At 32.4% G+C, this 14,330-nt stretch overlaps 1 protein-coding gene across 1 annotated transcript; it reads right to left on the minus strand.

Moving 5' to 3' along the window:
* Positions 1-4,713: 4,713 nt before the first annotated feature.
* On the minus strand, positions 4,714-7,899 carry LOC108479936 (E3 ubiquitin-protein ligase RING1-like). The gene is made up of 2 exons (XM_017782800.2): positions 6,749-7,899; positions 4,714-5,010 (listed from the first exon to the last, which is right to left on the minus strand). The coding sequence occupies exon 1, from the start codon at positions 7,750-7,752 to the stop codon at positions 6,754-6,756; it is 999 nt and encodes a 332-aa protein (XP_017638289.1). The 5' UTR covers positions 7,753-7,899; the 3' UTR covers positions 4,714-5,010; positions 6,749-6,753.
* Between the last annotated feature and the right edge of the window lie 6,431 nt (positions 7,900-14,330).

Below are 14,330 nucleotides of genomic sequence, written 5' to 3' on the forward strand. Positions count from 1 at the left end.
CCCTTTGCAACAAGACTTGCTTTATATCTAGGTTCTTCAACTCCTGGAGTCTCTTCTTTCTTTTTAAACACTCATTTACAACAAACAACCTTTTTACCTTTAGGAAGTTTTACAAGATCCCATGTTCTATTTTTGTGGAATGATTCCATCTCATCTTACATAGCAAACATCCACTTTTCTGAGTTTTCACAGCTAACAGCCTCAAAATAATTAGATGACTCATAGTTTGTATCATATCTTCAGCCACATTTAAAGCACAAGTAACTCTATTAGCCTCGGTATACTTCTTTGGAGGTTTAATTTCTCTTCTAGTTCTATTTTTGGCGACAGAGTATTGTGGTGAAAAAGTAACTTTATTCTGAATTTTTGCACTAACTTGAGGAGTCGACTCTGTTGTAGATTCTAGATTAATCTGATGCTCCACCTACTTTTGATGTTCTTTATTGGAAGAGTCTTTAAGAGATAAGTTAGGTAGCATAGCAGTTTCATCAAAAACAACATCTCTGCTAATCACAACTTTTTCATTTTCAGGATACCATAACTGATACCCTTTTACACCAGATTATAACCAAGAAAAACACATTTAATGGATCTCGGTTCCAATTTTTCATTATTAACATGAGCATACGCAGGACACCTAAGTATCTTTAAATCAGAATAATCAACAAGATTACTAGACCATACCTCTTGTAGGGTCTTTTTCTCAATGGCAATAGATGGAGACCAGTTGATCAAAAAACATGCAGTAGAGGCTGGTTAGTATTCGACAACATATATCGAACTTTCTCTATAATCAATTTGATCATTCATTTTGTAATGTTGTTTTGTTGTGGAGTATGACCAACTGTCAAGTATTTCACGGTCCCTTTTGACTTGTATAGTTCATTAAACTTATCAGAATAGAACTCTAAGCCATTATCTGTACGGAGGTGTTTTATTTGTTTTCTCGTCTGTTTTTCAATCATAGTTTTCCAAAACTTTAATGCGAAAAACACATCGCTTTTCTACTTCAAGAAGAACGTCTAAACTTTTCTAGAAAAATCATTAATAAAAGTTAGCATATAATTAGCTCCACCTCTCGAAGGCACTTTAGATGGCCCCCATAGATCAGAATGAATATACTCGAACGGTCTCTTCGTGTTATGGATTCCTCTGGTGAATCGAACTCTCTTTTGCTTCCCAAAACTGCAGTGCTCATAGAACTTCAGTTTGCAAATTCCTTACTCATCAAGAAGTTCTCTTTTTCTCAATTCTGCCATGCCATTCTTACTCATATGCCCTAGGCGCAATGCCAAAGTCTAGTAACATCATCTTTTGACAAGAAAAAGGAAGCGACTGTTGCATCACCAGCAACAGTAGAACCCTGCAAGACATATAACTTGGTAGTCTTTCTCTGCCCTTTCATCACAACGAGGAAACCTTTAGAAATCTTCAAAACCCTACTTCCAGCTGTGTATTTGTACCCTTTTGAATTAATAGTACTCAACAAAATTAAATTTCTCTTCAATTTTGGAACATGTCGCACATCACTAAGTGTTCTGACAACTCCGCCAAACATCTTAACTTTTATCGATCCAACACTTACAATTTTACACAAATTATTATTTCCCATCAAAACAACACGTTTAGACACTATTTCGTAAGTAGTAAACCAATCCCGATTAGGACTCATATGGAAGGTACAACCCGAATTAAGGATCCACTCCTCACTCACTTTAGAATTGTTGATAGAAACAACTAGAAGTTCACTATCGCTGTAGTCTTCTACAACACCAGCTTCACCGGATTTTTTTGGCTGTTTTCCCTTTTGATTTGCAGCCTCCCTTTTGATCTTTTTCTGCAGCTTATACCACTCAGATTTAATGTGTCCTTTCTTCTTGCAGAAGTTACAAGTTTTACCTCTATTTGAAGACTTCGATCTTCCTTTAGATTTACCGCGAGGATTCCGTTCTTGTGTCCTTCCACGATCATCATCAGCATTCCGATCTTGTCTCCTACAAATAATAAAACCCTGTCCTTGAGAGTCGGGTTTATCACAAGATGCTTTATCTTATCATACGAGGTCAAAGAATCATAAACCTCATCAACTGTGAGAGACTCGCGGCTATATAAAATCGTGTCTCTAAAGGTTGAATAAGACGGGGGTAACAAACAAAGTAAAATCAACCCTAGATCTTCCTTATCATACTGAACCTCCACGGCCTCCAGGTTTGGGAGAATTTATTTAAAAACTGTTAAGTGTTCGTGCACAGACGCACCTTCCTCTAAACGATGAACATAAAGACGCTGCTGCATATGCAACTTACTAGTTAGAGTTTTCGACATACATATTTGTTTCAGCCTCTTCCATAATGTAGCAGCAGTCTTCTCATTCATCACATCTTGCAAAAATTTGTTAAACAAATACAGATGTAATTGTGTTAATGCCTTTCGATCCTTACGCTTCTTGTCTTCATCATTTAATGTCGAAGGCATATTATCTATCCTTAGCAGGGCATCCTTCAAATCCATTTGCGCAATAACTTCCTGCATCTTAATTTACCACAACGCAAGTCTGGTGTTGCAATCTAACAGTGGAGTTTCATACTTCAAAGACGCCATTACCGTGACCAAGATGAACAACCCGAAAGCTTGGATACCAATTTTTGAAAAATAGAATGTCGATAATGACAATGTATCACAAAGAAAAGAGAAAGAAAAATAAAGAACAGTAGATTTTTACGTGAAAACTCTTTCGGGAATAAACCACGGGTAGAGGAGAAGATAATTCACTATGTTGAATTCGAGTAATTATAAGAGGAGTAGACTATGTCTATTTATAGGCTTGTAAAACCATATTCTAATAGGAGTGTAGTAAGATTGAAGCACCTTATTCTAATCAATATCAAATAGATGGAGTTTAATAATGATTAAAAACTTTATTCTAAAATAAAATAAAAGAAGTGTAGTTTTATATGAATTTTACTTTTATTTTATTTTACTATTGTATTTTATTTAAATAAGGATTTGGGTCACTCAATTCTAACAAAAATTAATATGATTATTTTATTTAATATTAAAATTAATATATATTTTTTTATTTAATTAGATTTTAATGATGTCGTGAAGTGTCGCTTCTTGATTGACTCTAGTTTTTTTTTAACGGAGTCTAACAATAAGGGCTAACATTGGTTACAAAATTATAGTTTAAGTACCTGATTTGACAAAAAAAAGTACTTAACTAAAAAAATTGTAAAGTTTAAGGGCCTCTTGCTCAATTAAGCCTTAATTTTATGTATAAATTAGGAATAATATTTGATGCAACATCGATGCATAAATCTCTTGTATCATCAATGAATAATAATATGACACATCATCAATAAATTAAATAAAAATATAAAACACTTGTAAATAAATAGTAATTTTATTTAAACATAATTAAACATTAAAATGCCTATTATAAATGAATAATAACTCTCGGATTTAGGATCTTGGGCTTAAGTGTTTAAGGTGTAGGTCTAGGATTTCAAGTGCAAGGTATTAGCATTTATTTATAATTAATTGTAATTAAGTATGTTTAAATAAATTTATTATTATTTATTTATAAGTCATTCGCTATTTTTATTTTGATTAATGATGAGGTGTCGTGTTATTATTCACATTGATGCATGAGACTTATATCTTGTAAATGCATCAAATAGTCTCCTTATAAATTTGGAAAATTTATTTAACCTTTTACCAAAATTTTCTATTAACAAAATTTTAAAAAGTTGATAAACTTCATATAACTAAATTTCTTATTAGCATAATGATTTATTTGACCCTCTAATTTTACAAAAAAAATCATTTTACCCTACCTTTATTTCTTCGTCTCTTTTAGCCATTGAGCTTATGTTGTTTATTAAATCACCCAAAAAAATGGATGGAAATGTTACTGTCTATAAAATTTGCTAATGTGGTATATATGTAGACGCCACATCGACAGTTGCTTTTGAAAAATATATAAAATTTATTAAAAAAAATTAAAAAAATGATCATGTGAATGTCATGTCAGTAAAATTAATAGACATTGGGTAAAAGAGATGAAAAATTAAATGGAGAACTAAAATGATATTTTTTTGTAAAGTTTGGGAATCAAATAAATTAATTTACCAAAGGCAAGGCTAAAATAAAAGAAGGGAAAAGAAGCGAACCCCACATTCTCTATATAATAATAAAATATTAGATGTACTTAAATCCTCATCAATTAAAATATAAAACATTCCTTAATCATCTCCCACCACAGTCTTTTTCATTTACCAATTTCTATTAACTAATTTAAAATTGTAATGTAGATTACAAACATGCTATGCTAACTCAATTGTTTAATAACAGTTGTATTTATGTTTTTATCATTTATTTTAATGCCCAATCTCAAATTTTAATATCATTCTATTATCTATCCATTTAATCCATAAATGCTTAAATCACCAAAACTTTATTGTAAAAACTATTTACCAAATTTATCTTTTTATTTATTACTTCTCTCTTCAATAACGAAGCTCAAACATTAGTGGTTCATATGTGATAAGTTGATGGCCTAAACAGACCGTGACTAAGGAGAAACACACCTACATTTGCAAGTTTTTAGGTTTCACTATGTCTTATAATTTATAAAGAAAAGGCTATCATAATGAAGGCTGCTACATGTCAATAGTTTATGCTTGTCAAAAAATAAAAAAATCAGAGGTAATATTTTGCTGATATAAGAGGAAAGGGAATTGAGCATCGACCAGTGAATCTATACATTGTGACAAAGAGTAAATGAAGCTGTGTCATAGACAAGCAAATCTGTTATATATATATAAAAAAAAAAAATCAGATGGGCAAGTAATATTAAAATACCAAAACTAGCACTTCCTTAAAAAGGTTACCAAACTAATCTTAGTTCTCCATGTTTACACATAACTCTGCATATCCCAACTTTGAAACAGGCTGTTCTATCATCATGTCTTATACAAGAAATGCTGATACTTTTTGTTGTATTTCAATCTGCCATAAAATCAAATCCAAGTTAGGGTGCCATTATACAAATATGACTCCACAAAAGTACATTCAAAATGGCCCTGAAAATGCAGGCAATTATCTAAATCTGCATCACAAAAATTGAATCCAAATATTGCTGCACCATGCAATACATAAGTGCCCCCATTAGAAAGTAGCTTTGATTTGTGTACATCACAAATTCAGTAACTATAGGCTTCTTCCAACTCCAGTGGTTAATAACAGAATCACACTCTTTATCTTTCCACCTTTCCATCGAGTATACCCTAAATTCATGAACCAAAGTACAAAGGAAAACAAGTATAGCTGGAGACAGTTCTATTTGTAGCCAGTAATAAGGAACGGTTGTAGCGATTAGTCTTCATGGAAAAACTAACAAAATTTTATTACATAAGATATGAAACTTTTCTCAGTATAAATTGAACCTCAGCCTACCCCACACTCACCGCAGCTGAACATTTTGACAATAAAGTTAAACCTTATCGTCATAGGCCAGTATGTAATGCAAGAAAAGCCATATGCTGCATAAGTGAACATTAAAAGATCCTTGCCATTCTTAAGCATCAAGTATGACATTTCAGCTAGATATTGTACCGAAGAAATACATAAATAGCTTCAACCCCAGCTACCAGAAGAAGTTCAGACAGCTTAATAATGAAACAAAATCAAGCAAATAAATATCGAATTGAGTGACAACACATAACATAACCTAGACATTGCATGACCATTATAACTTGTGAGGAGTTTCTTCCACTGAATATGTTGTTAGTGCCACAAATCATATCTTGGAAGTATAAAAATAACTTACGCTTTTCTTATTCCTGACACTCACAAGTATCTTTTTTCTCCTGCAAGTTCTTTGAATGCTTTCCTTAACAACACGTCCTAAAGAAAAAAGATAATCTAACTTCTAGTTTTACATTGGAGGAACACCTAAATAATCTTAAGAGAATTCCTGAAGAAAATGACATGCTCCTATAATCTTTCTACTTATAAATATTTCTTAAAACACATCTTTCTTCAGCCACCCCAAATTTCAATGGTCCTGAAAATTTTGCCTTTACTGAACTCGGAGAACTACTATTGCACACAAAGCCTATCAAAGCTAAGATATAGTTAGATTCTCTGAGAAATACACTAACTAAAAGCATGAAACATGAGAAATACATTCGTGACAATGAAAACTAGTCAGAAAATATAATACCAGTGACTAAATAGTTATAAACATTTCCACAATATAAACCATCATGATGCCCTCCCAAATCAATACGACCATAATCCATGGATAGAAGAATAAATGCATGGAAATAATCTAAAGGGCCATGCGAGCATAACATTTGAGTGTATGGGACTTCAAAGAAAAGAAGGCATAAATATGATTTCTTTGACTAAATACTCCGCTATCAAATCCACACAAATTATACAGGTAATTTATCGACCAATGCTGCCAGCCTGCAGGTCCCATCCTAAAACTCTAAAAGAGCATCATCACATAGATGAAAATACCATGGACCAAAGGCCTGTAACCAAACTAACCAAACATACCAAAAGCTCTCAGGTGAGATTGTATTAGCAGTTAAACTAATTTCATGATTAGAACACAAGAAATTGAATTATAATCCCAATTCTCAACTACCCAAATTAAAGGCCAAGACAAAGACAGCACCAGTAAAGGGGATATAATAATACACATACTGTTTTTTTTTTTTTTTGGGGGGTTACTCACAGTTCTCAATCCAGATCTTCTTGCCTGGTCTCCGCATTATCGCCTGATCCTGAACCCGACCCACGAGCCCTAAATGGCCAAGGAAGCGATATCCTGAAACTCCTCTCCACCGTTCGATTATCCCCGGCAGACCTCTGCGCATTATCGGCAAGACCACTACTACTACCATCATTGCCACCAGCAGTCCCATGTGCCCCACGAACCCTCCTCTCATAATCAGGATCATCTGTAGGCAACTCGTGACGACACACAGGGCAAGAATTATGCAATTCTAGCCACGGAAATATGCAATCCTTATGATAAAGATGCTTGCAGGGCATCTGTTTTGCTTCAGTTCCATCCTCGAACTCGTCCATGCAAACTGCGCACTGGTTGAACTCCGAACTCAAGTTATGCTTCGAAATCTTCACCGAAGGTAGCGTGTCCATGGCTGATTTCGATGCTGGTGGGGTTCCGTACCGGTTAGGGTCGTTTTCGGCCAGCTGCTGGATTAGTTGCTCGAGGCCCGGTCCGATGAAATAATCACCGATGTTCACCGGAAGCCGAAAGCCCGGCTCGGACGGATTGTTTTGGATCACGAACTCGATTTGCGCCCCGCGTGAACGTAGATCGCTGAGATGACCTTGAATGAAGGCAAATGGATCGAAAGAGAACGGGTCGCCACTGCCAGAACGGGTCGACCCGACGGAAGCAGGGGATGATGAAGAGGAGGAAGGAAAAAGGAGCTGGAGGAAGGAGGAGACAGGATCCGACATCGTTAAATAGGGGTCAGAGAATGGGTTAAAGTTCGGGTTCGGGTTATGGAAGGCGGATCCTGGATTAAGGTTAGGGTTTTCGTATTCTTCGAGAAATCCATCGTTGCATAAGGGACAAGAGGGATCAGATGAAGGAGAGATAGTTATACTGACGGTACGGTTGCATTGGTAGCAAAAGAACTGCTTATTGTTTACGCCGACGGTGCTAGCGCCGCCGCCGCCGCTGCTGACTTCCCCGACGAACGACATGTTTGGGGTATGGGAAATGATTTCAAAGAGACAGACAAAGAGCGATAAAATTTTGCTTTTAAGGTTTTCTTTAAAGAAATGTTTCTCTCTCTTATGCTTTACGGCGTCGGCCAGATATTTCAGTTTTCACTTTCGGCTTTTCTACCAACTTTAATTAAGGCTAAAGATTAAAAAAATTTTAATAAAAAAAATAAAATACATCAGCATTAGCTTAACTTTGACTAAAATAATAAAATTTTAAAAAGTTATAACTCAGCCATTAAACTTTACACGAAATTGATATATCAATCACCCGAGCTTATTTTCTATTATAGATGTAACATACAATTGATGTGGCCCATTAGAGTGTCACATTGGACATGGTCCCACTATCAAATTTCTTTTTTTTTTTCTTTTAATTATTATTATTAATTTTCTAAATAAATACAACAAAAACCTCTTTTTGTTTTATTTAATATTCTCACCTTCAAAATTTTCTCTGCTCTGAAGCAATCCAAAAATCAACATCGAACTTTCGTGTTTGCTTGCTAGTGGTGGTCAGAAAACTCCAAACTCTTATCTAGTCTTTTTTTTTTTACCTTTCAAACATGAAACTGGAGACGGATTCTCCAAAAAATGCCCCAAACTACTCGAATTTATGCTTGAACACTCAAACTTTTCCTTACCCAATCTCAAAATCTGAAAGTCGAATCAATTGTTTTTTGTGACCTCTATTACATTCCTACCATTTAGATTTTTGAGATAACGACCCGAGACCTCAAAATTGGCCTCAACGCTCTTATTTCTTTTCTATATATTTTGTTTTTTCTTTCTTTGATTTTGTTTCCTTTCTATCCATTGCAACCTTCAATTTAGTTTTCTTTGGAATTTTTTTTTATCCTTCATTTTGCATTTTTTGTGTTGTTGGTGTAAATTGTTTGGTTGTTAAGGTTGTGGTGATAATGTGTTTATTGCGACGATGGTAAATGGAGTGGTTGTGAGGGGGTTTGGATTTGACAGTGATGGTGATGTATGGAGGTTGGTTAACTAGATAGTGATGGTGATTAATGTTTAGAGAAGTCGATGATGGTGTGGTTAAGAGAAGAACAAATTCAAAGTTTTTCTTTTAAGTTTTTTGGGAAAAAAAGAAAAGAAAAGAAAAAGAGGAGTTGAAAGATGTTGAAGAGGGAAGTGGACATGACTGGTTTGAAGAGGTTAGTAGAATGAGTTCTGAGATACCCACTGTGATCTCCCTTTCTTCTTCTTCTTCTTTTTCTTCTTCTTCTTCTTCTTTCAGATGGTCATGTCCAATGTGGCTAGTTAACGGGCCATGTAACACCCCTAACCCGTATCCACTGCCAGAACAGGGTTTCGGAGCATTACTACCATTTACAGATCACTAAAAAAAAATTTTAAATACTTACCGATTCAATGCATCATATAAATAAATATATTACCATTCAATCAACAGTTTGACACTTGTATAAGCATCAAACAGCAACATTGCTAGTATACTTGCACATATCTCATATAAATTCAACATTGATATATCTATTTTCTCAACATATCGCACTTGAGTTTAATAATAGTCTCAACTTACATAATTTCCTTGTATCAACATATCAAAGATAATCATATATGTACATGTCATGAAACATATCATGCTCTTACCGTTTCTTCATAAGCATATATCATTCATTTCATTATATCAATATTTCACACTCCATCATTTCCATATATTTTATGTATATTTATTCCGGTAATAGCTTATATCAAACTTAACATAAATTATATTCCATGTACTTATACTTATTTCGTTTATCTATCTTCATAATTATTTCATATAACCATTCGTCATCTGATACATACTACCTGAATATCAATTGTTCAACAGATGTTAGAGCATCTCCCATCCACGGTCTTATTTATCTTTGACATGATGCCATAGTGTCTTTCAACTATGGTCTTACTCATTTTCTGTCATGTTGCCATGGTATCTTTCAACTATGGTCTTGTTTATTTCATATCACGTTGCCATGGTGTCTTTCAACCATGGTCTTACACATTTCATATCAGGTTGCCATGGTATCTTTCAACCATGGTCTTATACATTTCATATCAGGCTGCCATGGTATCTTTCAACCATGGTCTTACACATTTCATATCAGGTTGCCATGGTATCTTTCAACCATGGTCTTACACATTTCATATCAGGCTGCCATGATATCTTTCAACCATGGTCTTACACATTTCATATCAGAGAGCACACTCCGTGAACCTCATCCTTACATTGGGATTACCACCAGGCTAAATCCTCAGTAATATAAACTCATAGAGTATTGTCGGGATTACCAGTCCGGCTAAATCCTCGCAACGACAATTACTCTAATGAGCTTGGATCTGAATTACCAGTCCAGGCTAAATTCAGACCCTAATTCGGATTACCTGTCCGGGCTAAATCCATTTTACACATATTCTTCGGGAGGGCTATATCAGAATAGGATCACCCATCCGGGCTAGATCCTTTTTACCGTCAATTCCTTTTCAGAGATCTATCGAATTTTCCTTTAATTCAACTGAGATTTATTTTCAATTTATATCGAGTATTATCAATACTTCATCAAATATCATGAATTGAACATTCAAATCATATTTTCATCACATAACCACATATTTCAAGTATTTAAAATACAATTCAAGTTATACAAACTTACCTCATTGCTTGTTTGTGTTTATAATTTCATTAATCCGATATCCTTTCTTTTCCACGATCAAGTCTCATATTTGAGTCGTCCGGATCTTTATAAATAAATTTGATCATCATTTTCATTCATTTCATCTTCTAATGCATTTAATTAATGCTCTAGGCAAAATTACCATTTTGCACCTAAACTTTTAATTAATGACGATTTCGTCCTTAGGGTCAGGAAAATAAAATTCTTGCAATTTAATCCTTATTTCCAGCTATTATTCTCATATATATTGATAACAGTCCATGAATTCTATAAAATATCAGAATTTTCCATAATTTTAACACTTTTCAGTTTAATCCCTAAAATATATTTTCCCCCCGATATTGAACTAAATTAATAATTTCATTCAATTTTGTAATTTAAATAATAAAATAATCCATTTCATGCAATTTGGTCATTTTTGAAATTTTACAAAATTACCCATAAAGCTTTACTTTTATTCAATTTAGTCCCTAAGCCTAAAATATGCAAATTAGCCATACTTAATGAATATTCATATATGTTTTCCTCCTCCTCCTCTCCATTCCACATCCTTGATGTATGTAGCACACTTGTAAGTAACATTATCTATAATTTTTATTATTTACTTTTATGAATATTCAAGCTGTCCATCTGTGTCATAGTCACTAAATTATTTATATCTGGAGCTATAGGACTCCAAATTAAGATCCGCTAATTTTACCTGAAACTAAACTCATATATCTTCTTACCATAAAATTTTTAGAATTTTTGGTTTAGTAAATAAGTACAATTTATTCTTTAAAGTTATCCCTATTCTGCTGTTTGACAGTTGTGACCCTTCTTCACTAAAAATTAATTATCTCCTTGTACAAAATTCGAATGATGTTCATATTTGTTTCTATTGAAAATGGACTCATTCAGGATTATAAACATATAAATTTAAGCCCCTAATTATTTTTATCCAATTTTTTTTTTATGATTTTACAAATTCAGAACAGGGGAACCAGAAATCATTCTGACCTTGTCTCACAAAATTCATCATATCTCATGATTTAGAATTCCATTGCTTACATAATTTATTCTATAAGAAACTAGACTTAATAAGCTTTAATTTCATATTTTATTCATCCTATAATTAGATTTCTACAATTTTGATGATTTTTCAAAGTTAGACTACTGCTGCTGTCCAAAACTGTTTTAGTACAAGATATTAATTACCATGTTATAACATCCTTATTTTCTTTTCTACACCATTTCTCATCACTTTCTCTTATTTTTTTCTTCACTAACATATCAAGAACATAGGACCTTATGTAAGAAAACTCTACTATAACATTATTTCCATGCTTTATCAATAATAACAAACTTAAAAACATATTGAAATCTTGATGTACTTACCTTTTCTTATTGACTTCAATCTTTAACTTGATTTTCTCTCTCCTCCAGCTTCGATTTCTTGAATCCAACTTGATATTCTTGCTCCCCATCATCTCCTTGCTATCTTTCTCTCTTGATGGCTATGGAAATTCTTTCAAGTTTTAGGTGAAAATAATGAATTTTTGGTGGAAGGACTAAATTGTAAAGAAAGCAAACTTCTTTTCTTCTTCTTATCTTACGTTAGTTTGTATGGGAAAGGAAATGTGTTGATAATTCTTCATCTTTCCTTCCTTTTATACTAAATAAATAATAATATAATAATAATAAACATCTCATAAAATGTTAATAAAATAATATTTATCTAATTAATTAATTTAAAATATCATCAACATAATCATTACATTCTAGAATTTTCTCTCTTACTAATTGACCATTTTTCCCTTCATGATCTTTTAGAATTCCATCCTTGAGTCATCACTTAATTTGGTAAAATTGCGATTTAGCCCCTCATAATTTTTTTACCTATTCAATTTGGTCCTAATTCATCAATTTTTCTTGGTTTCTAGATCATTCCACCCTTAAAATATTTGCACCATTATTCCTTCAACTTTTTTTATATTTACACTTCAACCCCTTAAATTTTGAGTATTTACTCTTGTGCAACAAGACTTTTCTCATCTTTGTAATTTAGTCCTTTCTTGAATTAATATATCATAATATACTTCTCAATATTGACATCACTCAAAAATTCCCTTTTTGTCACTTTATTTCTTTATTTTACTATATCACAGATAATATTTTACTGTAAAAATTTTCGGGGTATTACATTTCTCTCCCCTTTAAAATAAATTTCGTCCTCGAAATTTCCTTGTTTTCTTTTGATCATGAATTTCATTATTTCTATAGTTCTATAGTTTCTTTCTGTATATATTTACCCAGTTTATCATTTATATCCATTATCTATCTTTTCATTTCATAATTTATTTTCAATACAATATTTCACATTTACCTTTTAGAGCTTCTATCAACAGAAATAGAAAATAATATCATATGAATCTTATTATCAAGTGTTCTATCACATATATTGGCTTGAAAAACCAAAGAAAGATAGAGTAGTACCACTTGTGAATCAATCAGACTTGCGATAATTTCTGTCTATTAGCATATTTATCCAACCTTTTCATATATTGATTATAGCATCCAAACATGAACAGTTCCATATGCCTCTGAAAATATCAGTATATATAAGATACCCATATAAAATCCCAAAAATTTACTATAATATACCCAGTTATAACGGCTATATTCAAATATTTTTGCAATCTATTCACCAATCTATTGACTAGTATAGTCATCAATAATTACACATCATTTACTTCACTCAAAAAAACTAATTCGGAAGAAATTTTCAATTAACTATTCTGTAAATACCATATTTAAATAAATCGATTTTCCCATAAATAACTTCTTTCTTTAACAGTGATATTGTATATCTCAACTAGTTTAAGAAAAATCTGATATCTTTATTCAGAACCCATCTTTACTTATTAACTCATTCTCAGTTTCGACTGCATTGTCAATTGTTCAACCATTGAGCTTTTCTCTTTCCACTTCTGAACTTAATCAATATAACTCTCATGAATTTCATTGCATATAATTGTACTAGTAAAGGGGTATAGATCGTAAAGTCTCATAATTTAATTGTCATATATTTACTCATATAACATTTATCATTCTCAAGTACTATAAAACATTTATTCGTACTTTTACGAGTTCTACTTCATCATAACTAACATTTTTACTCAGAGATAATCCTTTACCTCGTAACGAAAATTGTTTACTTTTTACTTAGCAGAGGCCCAATAGACTAGATAGAACACTTAGGATATATGGGACTTATATAGAGGTGCATTATTATGCACTATTAAACAGAGAACACTGAAGTGCTATACAGAAAGCACAAATGTGCTGAATATGCTAATAATCAGAAAGCATGCTGAGGTCCCTTAATATACTAGTAGTTCTAATCTTGTCTACTTGGGCAAATTATTTCATGCACGCATATCACTTTTACACCTTTCGCATGATACTTTTACATGCTTTACAATTTAATCCTTGTACCAATAATTCATATACTTATATCTTCTGTATCTTCAATACATGTAATATATTTCAAAATTCACTATTCATTCATAATTCTCTAATAATCCTTATCATGTACTTTATATATTACTTTTATATATTTTGTAATTTAGTCATCAAGACAATATTTCATGTAGTAATATAATTTGCTTTTAATAATATATATAGCATCATATTCATCATCGACATGTATTATAAAACATTTATTCATACCATTTTTTTATACCGATTCATCATAATCAACTTGCTACTTATATACTTGAGTATCGCTTTTAACATTATTGAAATTAGCTTGGTTGAAAAACATCTCTTTCTATAAATAAAACAAATCTCATCAGAGTCGAGAGATCTCACACTATCACATAT

This window comes from Gossypium arboreum, chromosome 12, assembly GCF_025698485.1.
Source record: "Gossypium arboreum isolate Shixiya-1 chromosome 12, ASM2569848v2, whole genome shotgun sequence".
Lineage (NCBI taxonomy): Eukaryota > Viridiplantae > Streptophyta > Magnoliopsida > Malvales > Malvaceae > Gossypium > Gossypium arboreum.

Coding starts and splice junctions, on each gene's coding strand:
- LOC108479936 (XM_017782800.2), bottom strand. CDS start 7,752: ATGTCGTTCGTCGGGGAAGTCAGCAGCGGCGGCGGCGGCGCTAGCACC.